Genomic DNA, 23,885 nt, shown 5'->3' on the forward strand with positions numbered 1-23,885 from the left:
ACATCTTTCTCAATGGTCTCTATCTATTCCTATGCTTGTCCAGATTCCAAGTAAACTTAGGTTCAGTTCAGAAGTTTATGGAATGCCTGAGTATTACTGAAAGGCCCTCATTTGACAGAGGAGAAAACTGGCCTAGAAGTAATTAGCCCAAAGTCACGCAGGTAGTGACTAGCAGTGAGAGTTTCAAGCTTCACATTTTCTCCATTTCCTCATTTTTTTTTCTTTTTCTGAAGAGTGTTGTATTCAGTTTTCTTGTTCAGTCTTGAAAAGTTTTGTTTTTCTGGCTCTGGAGTCAAAGGACTTGGGTTCAAATCCTGTCATTATCTCTGTGATATTGGACAAGTCAATTAACTTTCTTGGGCCAAAGTTTTCTCATCTGTAAAATCAGGGAGTTGGCTTAGAAGGTGTCTGAGGTCCCTTCCAGCTTCAGATACACAGTACTAATTTTTTTTAAAATAGGCATGAATAAAAATATCAGTCACTATTAAGAACACTATTAAAACTTGAAAAAAAAGATTTATTGTTTTGATCTTTAAAAAAAAAGGAATACACCGAAACTAGGTATAGACCAACTTTTCACTCTATACCAAGATAAGTTCCAAATGGTTACATGACTTAGATGTAAATGGTGTTAAAAAGATTTATTCTGTTTTGATCTTAAAAAAAAAGAATACACTTAAACTAGGTATAGACCAACTTCTCAGTCTATGCCAAGATAAGTCCCAAGTGATTACATGACTTAGATATAAAAGGTGTCATCATAAATTAATCAGAAGTGCAAGGAAGAACATATCTTTCAGATCTGTGGATAAGAAAAGACTTCATAACTAAAGGATAGAGATAAGATGGGCAATTTTGATTATATAAAATTGAAAAGTTTTTGCATACACAAAATCAATGTAGCTGAAATTAGAAGGAAACTGGGTAATGGAAAAAATCTTTGCAGCAAGTTTTTTTGATAAATGTCCTATTTCCAAGATATATAGGAAATATATGCAAAACTGTAAGATAAATTGATAAATGGTCAAAGGATAAGAACAGGCAGTTTTCAGAGGTTGATATCCAAGGGATCAATAGCCATATGAAAAAATGCTTCTAATCACTAATAGAGAAATGCAAATTAAAGCACCCACCCCACACCTATAAGATTGGCAAAATTGACAGAAACAGAAAACAGTATATGCTGGAGGGACTGCAGAGAAAACAGGCACATTCATACATTGCTTACTGAACTAGTCCAGCCATTCTGGAAAACAATTTGGAACCATGCGCAAAAAATTACTAAATTGTACATAACTTCTGAACCATTGACTGGGCCTATACTCTCAAAGACTTCAGAGAAAGAGGAAAAGAACCCACAAATATAAAAATATTTATAGTTGCTCTGTTTTGTGATGACAAAGAAATGGAAACTAAGTGGGTATCTATAAAATAGAATGACTGAATAAATTATGGTATTTGAAAATAATAGAATGGTGCTGTGTGTTTAGAATTGATGAAAGAAACAATTTCAGAGGCATCTGGGAAGATTTGAAGATACTGAGGCATAGTAAAGGAAGCAGAACCAGGAGAACAATTTATACAATAATAATAAATTGTAAAGACAAACAACTTTGAAAGAATTAGGAACTCTGATAAACACAATGACCAACCATGATTCCAGAGGATTATTGCTGAAAATGCTACCAACTGAAGACAGAAATGTTGAAACTAGAGTGCAAATTGAGACATACATTTTGGACACAGCCAGTGAGGGAATTTATATTTGTACTGTATATATTTAGATATTCACATATAATATATTTAGATATTCACATATACATATGTTTATGCATAATCATTACAAGGTCTTTGTTTTCTTTCTTTTTTAATAGAGGGGTAAAGGTAGAGTAAAGAAGGAAGAGGTAGATTTTAGACAATTAAAAAAAGTTTCCAGGAGAATTCTTTCCCCTGACTCTAGACTCTACCTATTCTAGTGCATCTGAAAAAAAAAAAACTGCTCGAATAATTTGGTGAACAACTGTTTTCTTGCACTATGCCCTTCAGGACTCAACAGTGTCTTCCCATTATCTAAAAGATCAAATCTAAACACTCATGTTGAATGAGTATCCATCAAATGGCCCCATCCTCAAAACCCTTCTTTGAAAATTGAACCAAGGTGTTTCGTTTCTTTTGCATCTCAAAAGCTTATAGAACAGACAGACCCTGAAGGGGCTCTGTGATTCTCTAAAGACCATTTCCAGGCAGGTGGTTGGACAAAAGAAAGGATATGATAGTGCCATAATAAGCAATTCCCTCTCCTCCACATTCTAAATTAATCCAAATTCACTTTAACTACTTTTAAACTAAAAGCTATGCCAACCAAAAACCTGTTCTAACTTGAAATTCATGATGAAATTTATGCATATTTGGTTTTTGAATATTTTATTTTTCCCAATTACATGTAAAAACAATTTTGAACATTCATTTAAAAAAGAGTTCCAAATTCTTTCCCTTTCTCTCCTCTCCTCTCCTTGAGACAATAAGCAATTTGATATGGATTATACATGTGCAGTCATGCAAAACATTTCCATGTTATGTTGTGAAAGAAGACACAGATTCCCCCCCCCCCCAAAAAAAAATCATGAAAAAAATAAAATGACAAATAGTGTGCTTTGATCTGCATCAGTTCTTTCTCTGGAGGTGGATGACATTTTTCATCGTGAGTCTTTCAGAATTGTCTTGGATCATTGCATTGCTGAGAAGAGCTAAGTCACTTACAGTGGATCATCATACGGTATTGCTGTGACTGTGTTCTGTTTTGGTTCTTCTCCCTTCACTTTGCATCAGTTCATGTAAATCCAGACTTTTTTGAAACCATCCTGATTGTCATTTCTCATAGCACAGTAATATTCCATTACAATCATATACCACAGTTTGTTAGCCATTCCCCAGTTGATGGATATCCCTTCAGTTTCCAGTTTTTTGCCACCACAAAAAGAGCTGCTATAAATATTTTTTATGCAAGTAACCCTTCTTCCCTTAAAAAAAAATCTCTTTGAGATACGGACTTAGTAGTGGTATTGCTGGTCAATGGGTATTTACACTTTTATAGCCCTTTAGGCACAGTTCCAAATTGCTCTCCAGAATCACTGGATCAGTTCCCAACTCCACCAACAATGCAAAGTTTTTTCATCCTAATTTTCCCACATCCCCACATTGATCATTTTCCTTCTTTGTCATATTAGCTAATCTGATAGGTGTGAGGTGGTACCTCAAAGTTGTTTTAATTTGCATTTCTCTAATCAATAGTGACTTAGAACATTTTTTCATGTTAACTACAGATAGCTTTGATTTCTTCTTCTGAAAACTGCCTTGTCATATCCTTTAACCATCTGTCAATTGGGAGATGACCTGTATTCTTATAAATTTGACTCAGTTCTCTGTATATTTGAGCAATATGGCCTTTATCAGGGATACTTGCTGTAAAAATTCCACCCCCCTCCCTTTCTACTTTCCTTCTAATCTTGGCTGCATTGGTTTTGTTTGTACAAAATCTTTTAAATTCAATATGATCCAAATTATCCTTTTTACATCTCTTAATGCTTTCTATCTCTTGGACATAAATTCTTCCCCTCTCCACAGATTAAATAGGTAAACTATTCCTTGCTCTCTTAATTTGTTTATAGTATCACACTTTATGTCTAAATCATGTACCCATTTTGAACTTATCAAAATAAGGTGTATATGGTGTAAGATGTTGGTCTATATCTAGTTTCTACCATACTATTTTCCAGTTTTCTCCAGCATTTTTTGTCAAATAGGGAATTCAATTTATGCATATTTAACAGAATTTCTCCCATTATCTTTGCGGATGAGATACAGAAATGTAGGATGAATAAATGAATGTATGAATGAATGAGAAAGCATTTATTAAGTCCTTACTATGTGTTAGCATTATGCTAAGCCCTGTGAATCAAAAAACAAAAGTGAACAGTGCTTACCCTCATGGAGCTTAAATTTTAATAGGAGAAAACAACATATATAGGAAAGTAGTGGCCAGTAAAGGGTATTTTAATGGAAGTATTGATTTGATTATTGCCCCAGAAATAGACAGTATGGGGGGTAAGGAGGTAGTGGGGGGCACGCTGTGGGCCTGTGCTAGGTTCTTAAAGATATAAAGAAAAAATATGAACTAAACCCTGTTCATAAGCATATTATATTCTATTGAAGGAGACAATAGATATTCAACTTATTCTAAATTTAGTTAACTGTATTATCATTTTACCCCCTACCTTCTTATACCCAGACTCCTCTTCCTGAGTTTAAGCTTGACCTTAGACACTTACTAGCTCTGTGACCCTGGGTAAGTCATTTCACCCTGTTTGCTTCAGATTCCTCATCTGTAAAATGAGCCAGAGAAGGAAATAGCAAGCCACTCCAGCACCTTTGCCAAGAAAACCCCAAATAGGGTCACAAAGAGTCAAATACAACTGAACAACATTCATCAGTGGCAGGACTTGAACCTGTGTTCCTTATTTCAAGGCTGGCTCTGTCTCCACTAGATCAGAGATTTCGAACACACTTGCCTGCAGCCTGCAACACTCACATGAGTGCAAGCCCAAACCAGATGAAAATGTAATTGAGAAATATTAAAAGGAAGCAGAACCAGGAGAACAATTTATAATATTATATATAATATTACATTATAATATTTATAACAAATAATTTATAACAATTTTAATGTAAAAATCCAATAAAACATAGATAATGTTAATATGTGTCTTTCTAACTCAATATGTAGCCCATAGGGATTCTTATGTAGGGGTTAGTGGCCCCCTGTGTTTCTGTATAATCTTTTTATTTATTTTTATTTATTTATTATCCTTTTATTAAGTGGATTTGTTCTGTAAAGTTTGGATTCAGTCAAAGAGTTGCACTTGAGGACACAGAGGGTCTTTCTTGACTCCACATCCAGCACTCTATCCAATGGGCCACCAGCTGCCCCCTCTGATGAGCCTGCTTGAACCTCCCTCCCAAACGACCTTATATTTATTACATCTATTCTCTTTATATTTACTCTGTATACGTCTTTGTAAGTACTTGTTATGTTCCCTATTAGAATGTTAGGTCCTTGAGAACAGGAGTTGTTTTACTCTCTGTCATTGGAGCCATAGTGCTGCGTAGAGTGACAACCACATCATTCACAGATCATCATACAATATTGTTGTTACTCTGTACAATATTCTCCTTGTTCTGCTCATTTCACTTGCATCAGCTCATGTAAATCTTTCCCGGTTTTTTTGAGAGCACCCTGCTCATTATTTCTTATAGCACAATAATATTCCATCACAATCATATAGAACTTGTTTGGTCATTCCCAGATTGAGGGATATCCCCTCATTTTCCAGCTCTTTGCTACCACTAAAAGAGCTGCTATAAATGTTTTTGTACATATAGGTCTTTTTTCTTTTTGGTTTTTTATCTCTTCGGGATACAGACCTGGCAGCGGCGTTGCTTGGTCAAAGGGTACGCATGATTTTATGGCCCTTTGGGCAAAGTTCCAAATTGCTCTACAGAATGGTTGGATCAGTGTTCCCCTTCACCAACAGTGCATTAGTGTCCCAATTTTCCCATACCCTCTCCAAGATTTGTCATTTTCCTTTTCTGTCACATTGACCAATCTAATAGGTATAAGGTGGTAGCTCAGAGTTGCTTAATTTGCATATCTCTTATAGATAGCTTGGATTACTTCATCTGAAAACTGCCTGTTCAAATCCTTTGATCATTTATCAGTTGAGGAACGGCTCTAAAATATAAATTTGACTCAGTTCTTTATATACTTGAGAAAGGAGGTCTTTATCAGAGAAACTTGTTGTAAACTTTGTTTTTTACAATGATGAGCAGGTAGATTTCAGAAAAACCTGCCCTCCCTTCTATCAGCACCCCTCCCCTCCCTTCTCTAATGGTTTTCTATTGCCTGTGGGACAAAATATAAATTCATTTGTTTAGTTTTTTAAAGTCCTTTACTAACTGGCCCTATCCTGTCATTTCAGTCACATATTACATTCCTTCCCACCCTGTCCTCTGTGATTTAATTACTGGTCTTCTCTTTGTTCTTTCCATATAATATCCCATCTCCCATTTCTGAACCTTTGTACTGGCCATCCCTCATGTCTGGAATTAAGTCTCTCCTCCCTTCCACCTCACAGAGATTCAGAGGGTTCTAGAGTTGGGAGGGAAGTAGGCTGCTACATAACTCTAGTACCACCTACTTTCCCTGGATTGTTTTGGGGACAAAGTAAGATAATGCATGTCAAGTGCATAATAAATCTTGATGTACAATTATAAGGCCAGTTGTCATTTTTGTTGTCACTAATAAAAGCATCTCCATTGAAGTCCTATGCTGATGCCTCACTGTGGTATGGAGATGATCCTAGGTACCTTGAGGCTATGCCAGTTGAGCATGAGTTATAGAAAATCTTACAAAGCTGAAAGTCAAGTATGGGCTGAGTAGTATATTGATCTGCTATCCCAGTATATCACCAGATAATGACTTTTTTTTAAGCCACAGTAACTCACCAAGACCATTTTGTAAATCGCAGAGAAATTGTGATGTGTCACTGGAGATAATCCCTAGGTTTACAGGGGCAATAAATAGATAATGCAGTGGATAGTGCACAAGGCCTTGAGTCAGCAAGGCCTGAATTTAAATCCAGCCTCACATACTAGCTGTGTGACCATGGGCAAGTCACTTACCCTCTATTTGCCTCCATTTCCTCAACTGTAAAATGGAGATAATAGCACCACCTACTTCCCTGGGTTATTATGAGGATCAAATGAGATATTTTGTAAAATGCTTAGCCGACTGCCTGCCAGGAGTCGGTGCTTAATAAATGCTCATTTGTTTCCTTCCTTCCTATGAAATCGTAGCTCCTTCTAATACTGGTATTGCAGAACGGCAAATGACAAAAGAGGAATTTAGAACAGAAGGAATCATAAATTCTAGGATCACAAATTTCAAAGGTAGACACTCTGCTCTCTAAAGGTAACCTCTGCTCTCTCTCTCATTTTACAGAGGAAACTGGGGCTCAGAGAGGAAGTTTCTTGCCCAAAGTCATCCCAGTTTCGATTCCACATCCAATATTCTTTACACTACATCACAGCTGTCTGCTCACTGCATTCTCCTTTTTGGAGGGGCTTCCTGAAAGCTCACCCAGAGCTAACTTCAACACTCCGTGGTCAGAACGATCTATCCATGGTGCCTGGTAGCATCTATTGCTCTGCCCCTGCTTTTTTCATTGAGAAAAGTTTTGTTTTGTCTTATCCTGGGTTTACATAAACTACTTCAAATCCCTGTGGAGTGTGAGTAAACACTGGGAAGCAGGTTGCAGTTTGTCCTCGTTCTAGAAGAGGACCCTGACATCAGGGAAGCAGGTGGGGTGTGAGTAAACATACGGAGAGTATCAAGGCATTTTTTGATTCAGCTGTTCACATTTATTTACTGGTAATTTCAAAACACTGACAAAGCACATCACACTTTGCTTGTAACTTGTCCCCCACTTAAATCTCTGTATACTTGGTACATAAAGCTCCAGATTAGCTGCATCCACTTGAACCAGAGTATTTTCCTCATGAAAACACAAAAAATGGTGCAAATATCAAAAACGTGCCCAAAAAATGTGCAAAAGAACAAAAGTGCAAAAGTTTCCTTTGTTGTTGTTACCACAGCTATCCCCCTCCCACCCCCAAATGCCAAACTTAAATAGAAAGGGCCTCTTCCCTCTCAAGGCCAGGGCTAGGCTGGGGCCAAAGGGAGGGATCTCCCCATCCCTCAGAAACTGGTGGAGGGGGGTAGAAGGGATGTGAGGAGAGGGGTACAACAAGTTAGGCCAGAAATAATCTCCATTGCCTCCCCCACATCCAAGTGCAAAGATTTCATCCTGGAGGGACAGAGGGCAATGGCAGAATTTTCTCCCCTTTTGTGATTTTTCTTCCATTCCAAAGTGCTTGACATTGATGCAGAAAGTATGGATACTTCCAGATTTGGAGAGGTGAGGGCTTCTTCCTCCAAGAGTCCCCGACTCCTCTTACTTTCTCCACAACCAAACAACACAAGTCTTTGCTGGTAGATTCGTCCCTCCGTGGAAACAAATACTGTCTTAGAACCTCACCTAGGGATCCTGGAGAGGCTAACCTAGCACCGGTTACTTTGCCTCAAGGCAGGAGGTGAAAGAGCATTTCTCTCCATTTAACAGAGAGGCATGATTAGAAAAAATAATGCCAGGCCCAAGAACCAAGACTGGAGGAGGGTCAGTCAGCCTTCTTGCCCTCTTTGCACCAGTGTGGCCTTGACTAAATTTGACCCTATCACCCCAAAGGACTTTTGAGCCAGGCCCTTTTGGAATGAGTCACTGGCCTTCCAGTGCGGGGTTCTGAGGCCTCTCTTCACTTTGGAGCAGTAGTGCAGAGGCAATGGGGTATGAGTGATTCAGCTGGCACAAGCCCCAGACAGCTGAACTTAGAGAAGTGGGGGTGGGGTGGGGTGGGTGGAGAGCAGGAAGGACGGTGACAAAACAAGATACCCTCCCCCACCAAGGCACCAAACTGCCTCATCAACAGGGGAGTTGCTTCACCACCAAAGAGGAAACCCCAGAAAGGGGGGAAGGGAGGGGCTCCTGCCAGGTCTTATAAGTCCCGAGTCACTCTGGGCAAATGGTTGCAGCTGGTTTTCCAGCCCCCCTCACCCCATCCCAAAATGCCTTTGGCTTTAGAGTTCCTGGTCAGGATGAGCAGTAGTTGCTGTAGCACCATAGACAAAGACAACTTCAAGTTCTCATCTTTCTGAGGGAGTGATGCAGGTGGCACCAGGACACCCTTTCCCACAGCACCCTAGGACCTGCCCCATTTGCACAGGGACTCCTCCTCCCTTCCCCAAGAAAGGCTCCTCTGTGACTCCAGAGGTCCCATTCCCAACTCCCCACCCTATGCATTCACAAGAATGTCTTGCTTCTGCTTGCCTCTCAGCAGCTTGCAGATTTAGGGCTCAAGGGCCTCTCATTTCAACTTCCCCAGGTTCAAGTGAACTCAGCTGGGCACTACCTTGGGGTGAAGGAGTGGTAATGGGCAGTGCTTTGGGTTTGTCTGTCTTTGTTTTGTTTTGAAAGAAAAAAAATCAAATTGTAATAGCCCTTAACTTTCTCCCTAAGTCCTGACCTTGTCCTGGGCGAATGCCTTTCAGATCAGCACCTATGGTCAGGACTCCCTACACCCCAAGACATCTCCCAGCTCCACGTGCTCATAGCATCTTTTCCATGCCACACACTTAACTACAATATCCCCTCACACATAACACCCACACACTCACATACTGCTCTGTGTTTATACCTTACTTTTCTTCCATACCACACACAGATACCACACCCTCTGCACCCCCACAACATAACTCTCTGAAATTCATGCCCAGAGGCTCATGTACCCTTCCATGTCACCCTCCTTACCCCTTTCCTATATGCTATCCATTTTCACAATACATACTTCCTCCTATCCTTCATATTACATGTAACCATGCAACCTTGTGCCAACCTTACCACACACACTTCATATCCCTAAAAAGGTCACACTCACACTATATACAGAAAATATTGCTCTCACAGATATTTTACATACTCACATACTTCTCCATCCACATCTACACACAGAGAACACTCAATTACCCCATCACATTTCAGCTAACGTCTTCACACCATGCAGATAGTCATGACTTCACAGATACTATATATGGGTGACCTACACAGACATATCAAACCCTCAAGTCATATCTCCATCTCTCTCATGTTCACATTACACACAATTTCATCCACTCATACACTTCCCTTACACACATGGTCCCCCTCTTCCCCCAACCCCAACAACATGCTCACAACACAGTGCCAACCACATCTGCTCTCTCTCTGGTCTACTTCTTCCAGGCTTCACTCTCCTCTAAAACGACACATTCAACATGTTTATACGGTAGAGCCTGAGCAGTTCCAGGGACCAGAGCAGAGCTGGTCTGCTTAAGCTGGGGCTGGGGTAGCTTGGGTTCTTGCCACTGGATGGGGCAGATCATTGACTTACCTGAAGCCCAGCCCTAGGGCCCCTTCCTACTGAGTCCCTGGCTCAAGACTGTAGCCTGCAACCTGGCAGAGCCAAGGCTGGTGCTCTAGGGATAGATTTATACTTTATAGTCTTGGGTTTGCCTTATGTTCTTCTTGGAGGCTAACTCTGTGGGTCCCCAAAAGTAGGAAAAAAATGGTGTCTTCCCCCTGCCCTCCCCATGTAGTACAAGGTAGGTAGACACAGGGCTTCCTCTGGTCAGGGATATGCTTCCCTTGGCAAAGAGCTCTCAGTCACTGAAGTACTCAGGGTGGGGACCACCAGAAGGGGTGATGGTAAGGACTTGGACCTAAGAGAGTCTTTCTTGCCCACATTCTCAAAATTCTTCACCGGTCAGGCTGGAAACAAAGGAATCCCACCGTTCCAGCCCAGTCCCCTTCACAGGAAGAGGGTCAGTGCCATCTGGGTCAAAGGACAGGTTTGGCAGTGACTGCTCAGGGCCAGGGGTCCCTCTCCTGTCCCTACTCCCTCACCCTGAAGCAGAGGTGGGCTAGGGTCCCAGGAGTCCCCACCCTTGTAGGAAACAGTTTGGCAGTGGCAGAGAGGAAGAAGAGTTATGAGAAAGGGACAGATGCCAGAGAACTCATTAAAAAAGACAGAAAAGTTTGCCTACATGCGCCCCTATACACACACACTCACAGCTTCCCCCCACCCCAAACATCTCTTCTTTTAAAAAATATCTCATGAAGAACAAGCAGCAAATATGTAAATGACAGGTCAGAAGTGACCCCACATATTCAGTAGTAAAGAGTCAAAATGCGACATTTCCATGGGAAGCCTAGCATGAGTTTGACCCACACACCAAAGTGGATTGTAGACATGTAGCAGTGAAGACAGGTTGCTGGTGTTCCATGATGAGAGTGCCCATCCCCATCCTTGCAGGGGAGGGAGGGGCAGCGATTGCAGAAATGGGAACCTGACCCTTCCCCTGGCCCCACAAGCTGCTCAGGGATTTAGTAGAGATTGTCCTGCAAGAGCTAGGCCAACCTCTCTCTCACTAGCAGTCACTCCCAAGCTCCATTGCTTGGGGGTGGTGGGGTGGTGGGGACTTTAGCCAATGAGAAAAGAGCATGTTGGAAAAGCAAAGGAGTGGTTTAAAAAATTATCCAAACCTTTGTTTGCCTTGAAAGAGACCTTAGACTGTCTCCCAAACCCTGGGGCTGGGACCTTGGCACTGGAATTTGGAACGTCATATAGCCCAGGGTTGGTGCTCAAGGCATGTTCAAAGAAGGCATCTTGGCTCAAATTCTGACCTCCTCAGCAATGGGGAGGAAGGCAATGAGGGATTTGCCACAGATCCTCTAAAAACAAGTCTCCCTGTGGATTAGAATATCAGAGGGGAAAAAAGAGGAGTTGGGTCAGGCCTGAGTGGGCTCTACCAGCAGAAGTGGCCTTGCCCAGGGAGCCAGGCCTGTGGTCAAGCAGGGTCACCAATGATAGAAAAGGAGCTGGGGCCTTTGCTAAGGCTGAAGGAGAAGAGGGAAGCTGTAGTAAATGGGTGGGTCAACGGAACAGAATAGGAAATCTGACGAGAGAAAAGTGGGTGAAGACTTCAGAAATAATTATGTCAGAAGAAGATGCTTCCCATTCTGCCAAGCTTTTAAAGCTTTTGAAAAGTTGCTTTTGACTGCTCTGAACAAGTCCAGTTGCCAAAAAAGAAAGTCCATGGGGGAGTTATTGAGGAGAGTTGAGGGACCATGTGATTACAGCCATTCTAGGTATTCTTGATCCAAAGTCCCATCCCTACCTCCTCCAGCACCCAATAGCACCCACAACAATTTTAGAATGTATGGGCACAGAGTGGGACCCAAAATATTGGGCTAGTTTGGAAGGAAGGCTTATCTTCAGTCCATGCTCTGCCTTTGCCAGGACCTCAGGAAAAAACTAGGCTTCCGGAGCTGGGGACTGCATTTTCTCCAAAGTCCCTCCATTCCCACTCCCTAAGGGCCAACCCCAGAAACATGGAGACCAAACCTGGGATGGAAGCAGACAAGACTCCCAACAGGGAGAGGCAAGACAGAGAGAGGATGGGGATGTAGGTTTGGGGAGCTGGGGCCAAAAGGAGATGTCAGCAGGAAGGGGAGGACCCCAATGATTGGAAGTCCTGACCCAGGGAAACAGTCACTTTAAGGTATCATCGGCATTTCTGAACATGAGAATGGCATTATAGATCTTCAGGGCTGGGCCCAGCTTGATACACATGATCTTCACGATGTCCGCCTGTGTCAGCAAAAGGAAGGCCTCGCCATCAATCTTCTGGGGTTGGGAGGATGGGGAGCGGAAAAGGTGGTGAGGAGGGAAGGAAAGAGGGCAGAAAGTAAAAGGGGAAGCAGGAAAGAGAGATAGAAGAGGGAAGACAAGGGGAAAGGGGAGAGAGAAAGGAGGAAAGAGAAAGGGGAAGGGAGAGGAGAAAAGGATGATCAGAAAAGAGAGAAAAGGAGGAACAAGGAAAGTAAAAGAGAAAAGAGAAGGGAAGAGAGAAAGAAGGGAAAGGGAGACAGAGAAGAGGGGAGAAAAAGGGGGAAGAAGGAAGGGAAAAGAAAAAGAAGAGAAGGGAGAAGGAAAAGGGAGAAAAGAGGAAGATGGGGGTGAGGGGGAAAGGCATAAAGGAAGAGGGACCAGAGACAGGGACAGAGAAGGAAAGAGAGATATAGTGGCTTCTCTCTATAAACACACAGGCATTTGCACAGGCACTGCTGGTTTAGGTACAAAATGTCTTTGGATTCCATAAAAATATCTAAAGTTGGAACACTGGATTCTGTGATTTAAAAAAAGAAATCACAGAGAGCCTTTTCTTCCCCCTTAGGAACTCTCACCAAAAACTTCCTAATGAGGAAGATGTTTGAGCAGTGGAAAATCAGGGCTTGCTGAAAGGTATGAACAACCCAAGCTTCCAAACATGATCTTACCTCCTGGTCTCATCGAATGGATCAGAGAATTCCCTTGATCATTCCCCTTTGCATAGACAGCTTGGTAACTGACTGAGTGAGTGACAGAACAGGGGCAGGAGAGATTGGCACTGAGGGAGAGATGATGGGGAGCTAGGTCTCAAGGTAAAAACCAGAAGGGTTGTTTGTGACTCAGAGGAGCTTTTAGGTGCTGTAGGGGGCATGAGAAGAAAAAAAAAGGTTGTGTGCATGAGTTTTTGGATCATTTCCAGCTCTAAAGCTCAGATCTTATGAAAGTCCTGAGGGCTATGTGAACAGAGCATCAAGGGAGTTGTTGGTACCAATGGGAAGTTAAATGAAGACCAACTTTCTCTCCTCCCACTTCTGGCCCTCTGAACTTCCCTTCTTAGAGCAGCAAGATGGTTGAGAACACAGGGGCCCTTTAAGGCTGGGGAGGTGGGGGTGGGGTGGGGAGAGGTTGCCTGGACCCAAGGATCTTCTCATTGTTTCAGATCTCTTTAATTGTTTTCCTTGTGGGCCTGCTTAATTCTGAGAATGACCTTACTTACAGATATAGGGTATCCCAAACGCCTTTAAGCTTTAATAGTTTAAATAGCATTAGTTAATGAATAGAAATATTAAATAGTGTCAAAAAGCTTTCATAGTATTAGTTATTAAATAGTACTTAAAAGCTTAAATAATATTAAATAATATGTATGTATAATTAAATTAAATAATGTGTATGCAATAGTTATATATTACAAAACATTTTTGAATAGGAATATTGAATAGTATCTAATAGCTTAAATCTAAACTAAGTGGTTTGGGATATGCTATATATGCAGAGGGGGTTGATCAAAGGAGTTTCCTGGTCCGTTAGATGAGATTACTTGGGAGGTGCAATTCTGCTCAGAAGCTTGGATTATTCCTATCTTTCTTTTTTTTTTATTTTTAAAATTGCATTTCTTTTCTTTTCTTTTTTTTTAGCACAGTTTTTTTCATCCTTTTTTTCTTCCCCTTTCTCCCTATAGATTATGGCCAGGCTGCCACAGTAAAGAAGTAACTGTCACTGAGCCAGGGATGGGGGAGCTCTCCACAGGGCTTATGTAGTCAAAACTCTCTCGTCCACTTGAGGTATTGCAAGCACTTTCCTCTTCCTCAACTATGGTTTCCTTGTCTGTCTCTTTTTCTCAAGCATCAGTCTGCATCTCCCCCAAGTGCTTAGAGAGAGCAGGTTCCACCCATGAGTAGGTACTAAACAAATGACCACTGACTTGTTACTGAATTCATTCCTAAAGGTGAAGAGACTAATATCTTGTTAATGAACTCTAGTGTGTTCTTTATTTTTTACTAGAACCATGATTGGTACAGGGAACAATGACATCTTAGCATGGTAACAGGTAATAGGGAAGTAAAGGAACACGGAACCCAGAGATACACCCAAGAGTTAGGAAATTTTAGTTTTAAACACTCAGAAAAAAAAAAAAAGACATGATCCCAGGGCCAAGGTATACTGCAATGAGGTATACTGCAGGTGAGAATGTCCACGCCTAGCCTTCAAAATGAAAGTAAATTAAGAGTCACATTCCCCTCTCCCTTTTTCCCACTCCAGCCACAAGGGCACGGTGACCCGCCTCCACAAAGTTGGCCAGACACTTTAAAAGGGAATATAACTTTATCGGAGTTTCTAAAAGAGAAAATTTTGATCGTACAGTAGCAAATAGTAGCATTGTGGAAAACAAAAGGGGAACTCTAAAGAAACCAACACGGAACTCTCTGATGAGTTCATGTTAAAAGGATGTATATAAAAGAAGAAAGAAGTGTCCCATAACGAAGGATGAGCACTGTACAACAGAGCGAGCCACTGTGGGTAAGAATAGTATGACAAAGTCTAGGGTAGGCTAAAGTTTGCAAAAAATGCTAGAAATAAGAGAAGAACTTCTTAAAGCCATGCTTAAGACAAGAAGTAGAAAGGGAAAAGTCTGTCACTTGGAGATATTTACAATTTTAACTCATGACAGAGAAAAGAATGAATTAGGCAGCATCTCTTTCGCTCTCACCATCTCTAGCAAGGAGAAACCAAGGAGGAATTTCATGACACCTAAGGTGCTGAGCATTAGCTTACAAGTTCCTTGACTGTCTTTGGCCTCTTTTTACATCCCCAGCTGCTTAGCACAGTGCCTGACACATAGCAGGCATTTAAGAAATGTTTATTCATTGAACAGAAAATTAGAGTCCCTACTCCCTTTACATTGGATTAGCTCAGGTCTCTTGGCCCAGATGAATCACAACCCAGGCTACTTGAAAGAATTTTCTGATATAATCCCCAACTATTGCAAATTTTGAGAAATTATGGAGACCAAAAGAAGCCCTAGAAGACTAGAAATGGGCAAAAGTCTGTTTTCAAAAGGAGAACAGGGTGGATCCTAGAACTACAGAGCAACTAGCTACCCAGATAGCATTAAACAGCACAGTTTTCAAAAACAAAAACAAAACATCAACCAGATGGTTTGTAAATATTTTTTTTTAAATGCAGTGAACACTAGGAGCTAATGTTAGTTCACTCTAAATAAGTCATGCTAAACTAACCTCTCTGTTTCTGGGGGGATAGGTTTCCTTTGGAAGTAGGTCAGGGAATGTTGCAGGCATCACATGCCTTGATATTAGTAAAGCACTTAGTAGAGTCTCCTATGATATCCTCAAGGATAAGATGGTGAAATAAGAATACGGACGAGATAATACTATAAGGTGGGTTGAATAACTGTACCCAAAGCATGTTAGATGAATGGCTAAAAATCCTCTAGAGAGAGCAGGTACCAGTGGGGCTTCCATCTGTGGTCTTATCATGTTCAAATTTTTACCAATGACTTGGATGAAGACATGGAAGATTTTCTTATCAAATCTGCTGATGGATAGCTAAAACCATTGATAATAGAAACAAGATTCAAAGTAATCACAGGAAATCAACAAAATCAAATATATTCTAACTAACCAATTGTGCAAGTAGAGGAATGGGGTAGATGTAGTCTGGGTAGATGATAACAACTCAGGTGAGAAAGATGTGGGAATTTTTGATATATAACACAAGTCCAATGTGAGACCACAATGTAATTAATGTAGCTGCTAGAAAAAAGGTCACAATTACGCTGCATTGAATAAAAAAGTCTATTGCCCAAAATAAAGGAAGTAACGAATCCTACCATGCTCTGCACTGGTCAGACCATCTAAAACATATAGTACTTCAGTTCTGTTGTCAGTTCTGGGACTCCTTCTTTAGGAGGGACATTGACAAATTAGGGGGGTGACCACAGGAATGAGACCTGATGAGGATGAGAAGTCTGGAAACCATGCTATTGTAGAAACAGTTGAAAAACTGGTTATGTGTAGTCTGGTGAAAAGAAGATTTAGGGGAGATAGGATAACTATCTTCAGATATTTGAAGGGTTGTCAATGTGGAAGATTAAGCATGTTTATTCTGTGTTTGTCCTGAAGCAAACCTTGGAATAATGAGCTAAACTTACAGGAAAGCAGATTTCATCTCAACCTAGGAAAGACCTTCCTCAAGAGTAAAAACAGTTCTAGAACAGAATGGACTGTCTCACAAGGTAATGAGAGTCCCATTGTTGGAGGTATGCAAGTAAAGTCAATAGGGCTTCTACGCTGTTTTGAATAGTTAGATTAGATGGCCCTTGAGGTCCTCTGTAATCCTCAGAGTTTGAATTAATAGTCATGAATTAGAGAATGTTTTCTATTTCTATTGTAAATGACAACCATTTATTAGCTCAAATAAGGCCCTGCCTCTTGATTTTAAATGTCATGTTCGGGTAAACCTCTATGCTATGTAATGTTATGGTTGTGAAATTTTAGAAACATTTATACTGACCGGCACTTCAGCCTAATGCTGGTTAATTCAAATAAACCAATGCCTAATCTGACAACAGGAGAATAAATAGAAGCTGAATTAACTTCACGAATGTTCACTATTGTCATTTTCAAAATCTAGACGGCACAGAGAGACTACTGCTGTCTCTCTGAGGGCTTTACCATTCCCTTTCATAGCCCATGCCTCATTCCTCCCCCAGACACAGATTTTAAGATGTAGAAACTGAGGGCCATGGGGATCCAGGGGCCTCTGATGGGACAGGACTCCCAAGCCAGAGGCTGCTCCAGCATATTGTCTGCAGCACTTAGCATGTAAACTTGCCTTCCCTCACCCCCCTGTCTTCAACAGCAGTCCCCCCCATAACTTTGCCTGGGCTTTCCTTACCTCATCTCTGAAGAGTTTAGCTTGTTCATCACAACCCGTTAGAATCTGGACAAAGCTGAAGACCTTGGAAACCAGGGAAGGCAATGTTGATAAAAAGGAAGAAAAGGAAGCAGAGGGGAGAGGAAGAGATGGAAAGTAAGAAGGCAGAATAAACAGGTCAGAAATGGCCCTGGCTTCCCATGAGGCAGCCAGGGGTTTTCCATGCCCACAGCCACCAGATGAAGCGGATCTCAGGTAGGATCTGGGAATGCTGTATTTGGTGACTGCTCCTGAAAGTCAGGATAAGAAGTGGAGCCCTTGGACCTGAGGGCCCCTAATGGGAAAATTCCCACCCCTTGATGGACTGGACTGGAAGTTCCTCTTCTCCACCCCTCTCCACCTAAAGTTCCCAATAGGCTTGTCAAAGGACAGAAAATTGAGGGCCAGGCCTGAACAATCAAGAGTCAGAATATGGGCTGGATGATCCTGCAATTGTGACTGGTCACCAATTTTGCTGTGCCAGGCTCGGGGAGGGAAAACCTAAAGTTGGGAGGTTCCAAATTCTTTCCGCCAAATTCTTTCAGTAGTGGGGTGTGGAGGCAGGTGGGAGGAGGCCTCCTCTCCCCAGACCCAGTAGTGCCCACCTACCTCCTCAATGGTCCATTTGGTCACTGATGCTGCATTGACACTTGCTATCCCCGGCAGAAGTTTGCAGTGTTGCTCCCAGCATGTGGACAAAGAACGACCCGGGTGAGCTGGCAAGGCCGACATGAAGAAGGATTGGTGCATGTTGTCGGGGGGCAAAGCTGGAAACCAAATGCAAAGCCTGACAGACAAATGGGGAGGGGCACTCGGGCCCTCTGGGCAGTGCATGATGCTCCTGAAGGACATCAAAAGCCAGCAGGGAAGCTAAGGCGGGGGTAGGGGCCATGCTCAGAAAGGAATGGGGGGCGGGGGCCGCAAATGTCTGGTTCACCCAGTGAGTCAACCCAAGACAGGTTGCTTTCAACCTCTTTGTGATCACAATCGAGATGAGTCAATATATGTTCCTGATTCTTAAGAGCTTAAGACCTCCTACTTTGTCCATGACACAGAATATATTTTGCTTCAGACTTCTCCAAAGGCTGACCCTGATCCCTCCCTGCCCCCCATCCCCATAACAATGAAAGTGTATAGCCGAAGGCCCTTGAACATCCCATGTAGCTTTATCTTCATCAGTTTCTGAGGGAAGCTGATTATTGACTAATTATTATTAATTATTTTTCCTTTCCTTCTGTGTCATACTTTGATGGATTGGTGTGAGCTCATCAGTGTGAGTACTCCACATTGATGGGGCAAGGTGAAACACTGGGCTGAAGTAAAGAAAGCCTGGGTTTGATTCCTGCTTCAGACACTTCTGAGCTGGGCAAGTCACTTCATCTTTCTGGGTCTCAGTTTTCTCATCTGTAAAATGAGGCCATCAGACTAAATGACCTCAAAGGTACCTTCCAGCTCTAAATCTATGCTCGTTAGAAGCTCCCACCAATGATGAAAATTGGTAACACATTCCTGCCCTCCCATGCCATCTTATGTGATTCTTGGCCATGCCACACATCCTCTCATAAAATCCCCATGGGGGTGCTGTTTGACATGATGGGGGTTATCCTCCAAGTTTCTTGATATCATGTGGATTCAATCAGATGCATATGGATTTCACACTGATTATCTAGATGAGATGAGTGGTGTTTGGCCATGAAAACTTAAAATGGGCATGAGGGGCTTACTTGAGGTCACACAGGTTGTGATCAGGCTGGAAACAGGGGAGGGGAGACAGAGGAAAAGCATTTATTAAGCACCTACTGTGTGCCATTATCTCACAGATGAGATAATTTGTTTTATTGATCCTCACAACAACCCTGGGAAGTAGGTGCTAATATTATTATCCCCATTTTACAACTGAGGAAACCAGGGCAGACAGAGGTTAAATGACTTGCCTTGGGTCACACAACTAGTAAGCTCCTGAGGCTGGATTTGAACTCAGGTCTTTCTGATTCTAGGGCCAGTGTCCACTGTCCCACTGAGCTGCCTTAGAAGAACCCAGATCATTGGGCTTCTGATCCAGAAGTACCTACTGCTTCTCAACAATAGGGGGCTACTCATCCTTGAGGCTTTTCTCATACTCTCTTTTCTCTTTCAGTTTATACACACACACACACACACACACACACACACACACACACACAATCAGGGTTGAGTGACTTGCCCACAGTCACACAGCTAGTATGTGTCAAGTGTCTGAGGTCACATTTGAACTCAGGTCCTCCTGACTCCAGGGCCAGTGCTCTATCCACTGCGCCACCTAGCGGCCCCAATAAAAATTTTTTTAAATGAAAAGAAGATAAAGGCTTAAATGTTTTAAGTACCACCTTCCACATAAAGCCTTTCCTAATCCCCAAACTGCCAATGCTCTCCCTCCCAGTCTACTTTGCATTCATACTTATCTATGCTGTTTCTGCATCTCAAAATCTTAGTGCAGTTTAATACCTAATAGCTTGAAGCCATTAAGAGTTTGATAGCTTAAAATTGCACTATGACTTTTGGTACTCTGTGTATTTATTCTGCACACACTGAGCTATGTACTGTGGCCTCCCCAGTTAGCATCTCAGTACCTAGAGAGTAAGGTTTGTTTCATTCTTTGTAATTTGTATTCCTAGCACCTAACACAGTGCCTGGTGAGTAGGAGGTACTTAATAAAAAGTAGGCACTTAAATACTTGCTCATTGTTTGTTGATGGAGAGAAGCCTACATTCCACATCTTACTGCTACATCCTTCTCAGATCCACCAAACTCCCTGTTACAGGAGAACAAATAATTATAACACTTGGGTGCTTATGCTAAAGACTTTTAGCCCTATGCTAAACATCTTAAGATCCATTTTGTGTAAATACTGGAGCCCCTGCTATGTCCTCAGCAATGTAACAGTCATTTAATTAGCACCTACTGGATGCTCAACATTGTGCTGTCTACAGTGTGCCCAGCACTGTGCTCCAAGTTTATTTAGGGTCCACTGTGTGCTTATAAGAGAAGTGCAGAGACAGTACTGCCTTAAGGTCAAGAAGGCCTAGGGTCACATTCCCTTCTGACACTTGCTGGGTGTGAACTTGGGCAAATGATTTAATTTTTCTGTGTCTCAATACACCTGTCTAGGGTTTATCTGCTGAGCTACAGGCTGCTGCAGACTGCAGTTGGGGGAATGATTCTTTATAATGGGGGTTCTTTTAAACTGATAAAATCACAGACCTACGTACTCAGGAATGTGTTTAAAGGCTGGGGTAGACAACAACTAGCTCATGTCAGGGCCATCCAAGACCAAGAATCCCTTTCTAAAGCCTCTCTCTGGGAGACAGTGTGGTGGAGTAGAAGGAATGTGGGAAGTGGAATAAACCCAGTGGACCTGGGTTCAAATTCTGGTTCTGTCATTTACTATCTGTGCACATTGGGCAAGTCACATCAATTCTCTGGGCCTCAGTTTCCCCATCTGTAAAATAAGGGTGTTGGACTAGATAACCTTTAAGCTCCTTTTCATCTCTAACTCTGAAATCTCCCTTTCCCTTCATTCTTCTCTCCTTTTTTCTACTTCCCGTTTCTCTCTTAACTAGCTAAAGAACTGAGCTGTGTCTTTACTACTTATTTGCTGAACTGAATTTTATGTTTGGTGTTCTTAAGTTAAAAAGTGGATGCCTAGAATATCTTTTTTTTAAAAAAAATCAAAATCAAGGGATTTTTAAGTATATGTATCAGTTTATTTTTTTCTTAATTTTTTATTTTTGGAGGCAGTTGGGATCAAATAAATGCCTGAGGCTGGATTTGAACTCAGGTCCTCCTAACTCCAAGGCCAGCACTCTATTCACTGTGCCACCTAAGTCAATGACCCTCAAAAAAAAAAAATGTTCCATATTCTTGTATTTAGGGTTTGAGGACACACCTTTTTCTATGGCCAAAAATCTAGCTTTAGATCCAATTAGAGCCTTCTTTCCTTTCTCCTCTTCCCCTACTGAACTACACGTAGAACTCTCCTGCCTCTAAGATAGTTTCTCCAGCTCCCCATTCATCTCTCTCCCTTCTGACCGGGGGCCCAACTTTCTCCATAGACACTGCTTTCTATAAGGTCCCAAAGGATCTCCTTGTCAAGTCTCAGGGCAGTTTTTCCATTATGCTTCTTTACTCAGGTCAGCAGAGTCCACTCTCTGCAACTAAAAGGGCTTCTGCCAGACAAAATCTCTGTCAAGGCTCTTGTCTGTCCTGACAGCTTTAAGAAGTCTTCACCTAAAACAATGCCAGGAGAAGGGGCATACTGTATTCCACAAAACACTAGAGAAATATTTCATAACTTTCCTTCTTCACAGAAGAACCATAACTGGGAATTTTTCAGTCTGGATAAAGGGGGTCGCCTGAGTGAGGTGGGGGAGCTCCCCCAGGATGTGGCCACTGGTGGTGGGTAAAGGGAGCACACCCAGTAACCCATGCCACAATTTTACACATCACAGCTAGCTTCTTCCTCATGCCTACTTATCATCCCTCTAAGCTGCATCTCAAGGCCACTTCTTCTTCTCTGACCTCAGTGGAAATGGAAAACAGGTGATTCCCCAACTGTTTTCTTCCCAAGGCAGTTTTCAAAAGAAAAATTCTGGGGTTGAGTGCATTCTAATAAAGCTTAAAGAAGGATGAATGAGAAACAAAAGAAGTTTGCTGGGGAAGAGCATCGGCCTTGGTGTCAAAAGATCTGTATTCCAATCCCCACTCATACTTATTGTGTGACCATGGACAAATCATTTCAACTCTCTGAATCTCAGTTTCCCCCTCTGTAAAATAGGGAGAACAATCCCTGTACCACTTACTCTGCAGGATTGTTGTAAAACAATTGAAGAATTTCAAAGTACTAGAGAAACGGGAGCTATCCTTAATGGAAGCCATTAAGAAACCCACGGTCACTAGCATCAACTTTATAAAAAAGGCAGCAAGGAGTGGTCGGGAGTGTTCACCCAGGAAGTCAGGAGCCTTGGCCTCTGCCATTGACTAGCTGTATGATGGGCAAAGCACTTTACCCCTCTGTACTCTCCGAAATAAGGAATTTAACTAGAGTATGACTATAGAAATTGTAGTATGTGGAAGTCATGAAATATGCTGTGCTATAAGAAATAAGGAACATAAAGAATTCTTAGAAGCATGGGAAGACATGTCTGAACGGATGCAGAATGAAGTAAGCAGAATTCAGAAAACAATATACACAATGACCACACAACAATGTAACTGGAAATAACAATAATAAAAAAATGAAACCGAATGCTTAATTACAATGGCCAAACTTGGCCCTGGAGAAAAGAGGAGACAATGGATCTTCTTGTTTTGGAGAGGAGGACAACAGATAAGTAACAATGCATATACCATTAGACACAGGTGATGCATTAATATTTAAAAAAATTTTTTATTCTTTATTATGAGGAAAGGTTCACTAGATGGGTGAGAGGGGAAGGGTATATTTGGAAATGTAGATGATACAAAACCAAAATAAATCAAACCAAATTAAATAATAAAAATAGTAAATCAAATTAAACAGTTTTTAATGAAGGGGATAGACTAGATGATGTTCCCAGAGATGCAATTTTATAAAAAACAATAGATTATTTACATTGGCCTGTCTCCTTCCCTTCAGTGGCTAGAGCAACCTCACAGTGTTTGCTCAGAGCTGACTCCATGTGAGTGACTGTACCTTTGATACATAGGTGCCCACCGAGAGGGATAGGCTGAAAATGCAGCAAGAAGGCGTTAGGCTAGGCATCAAGAAAAACTTCTGGATAAAAGGCAAAGCTATAAAGGGACTAGCCTCAACACGGCACAGCCCCATGTGGTCCATTGTGGAGAAGAAAGGGCAAAGGTCAGCTTGGGAGAAGAGCGCATCACTTATACTGATAGGGAGAGAAGGGCAGAGGTGGCAACTGCTCTCACTTTCACGGAAGCTCATACTCTGCTTTCTGTATATCTGGGATAAAAGGGGAAGACCTCAAACTAACTACTCATTTGGGCTACAATGATGAAGCCAGATGTTAGCTGTTGACATTTTCCTTGGAGTCCTTTCTGCTTCTCTGCCTTATATTTGTCCTGAAGGGTTGCTATATCTGTCTCCTTCCTTTTTCACTCCCCTGGGAACCTCCAACTTTAACAACCACAGAGCTAGAACCATGCACTGAAACCTTCACTGGCCCCGGCTTCTCTCATGGGAAAACACCTGTCTTGCCTCTTTGACGCAGCCTCCACAAGATGGGCCCCCTTCTACCTATCCAAATATATTTCTCCTTACTCCACCAAGAAGCCTTAGATGTAGCCTTCACGTTGTCCAGTGAACACAACAACCTTGTTTTTGCCTTGCCTGCATACCCTCATGTCCTTTCCCCTCTTTTTCTCTTATTCCAAATCCTCCCTTGAGGTCCAGCTTACAACACATTTCTTCTGTGAAGCCACCTCAGATACATGGCCTCATAGTGATTACTCCTTATCTAAACCCCTACTGAATTTATGGTTTCTTTCCTAAGGTCTTAGATCAAAATTTTTAAATCTCCCTCCCTACCCCTGGCTCC

At 41.9% G+C, this 23,885-nt stretch overlaps 1 protein-coding gene across 2 annotated transcripts in view; it reads right to left on the minus strand.

The window, feature by feature from the left end:
* Positions 1-7,451: 7,451 nt before the first annotated feature.
* L3MBTL1 (L3MBTL histone methyl-lysine binding protein 1) overlaps positions 7,452-23,885 on the minus strand; it is a 70,807-nt gene continuing 54,373 nt past the window's right edge. For both annotated transcript variants that reach the window (XM_072631265.1, XM_072631266.1), the window contains 3 exons: positions 17,920-18,026; positions 17,293-17,355; positions 7,452-12,393 (listed from right to left, as the gene is read on the minus strand). In XM_072631265.1, the coding sequence (XP_072487366.1) occupies positions 12,259-12,393; positions 17,293-17,355; positions 17,920-18,026 (305 nt within the window). In that variant the 3' untranslated portion in view covers positions 7,452-12,258. The remainder of the gene's footprint in view (positions 12,394-17,292; positions 17,356-17,919; positions 18,027-23,885) is intronic.

Source organism: Notamacropus eugenii, chromosome 1 (assembly GCF_028372415.1).
Source record: "Notamacropus eugenii isolate mMacEug1 chromosome 1, mMacEug1.pri_v2, whole genome shotgun sequence".
In the NCBI taxonomy this organism is placed as follows: domain Eukaryota; kingdom Metazoa; phylum Chordata; class Mammalia; order Diprotodontia; family Macropodidae; genus Notamacropus; species Notamacropus eugenii.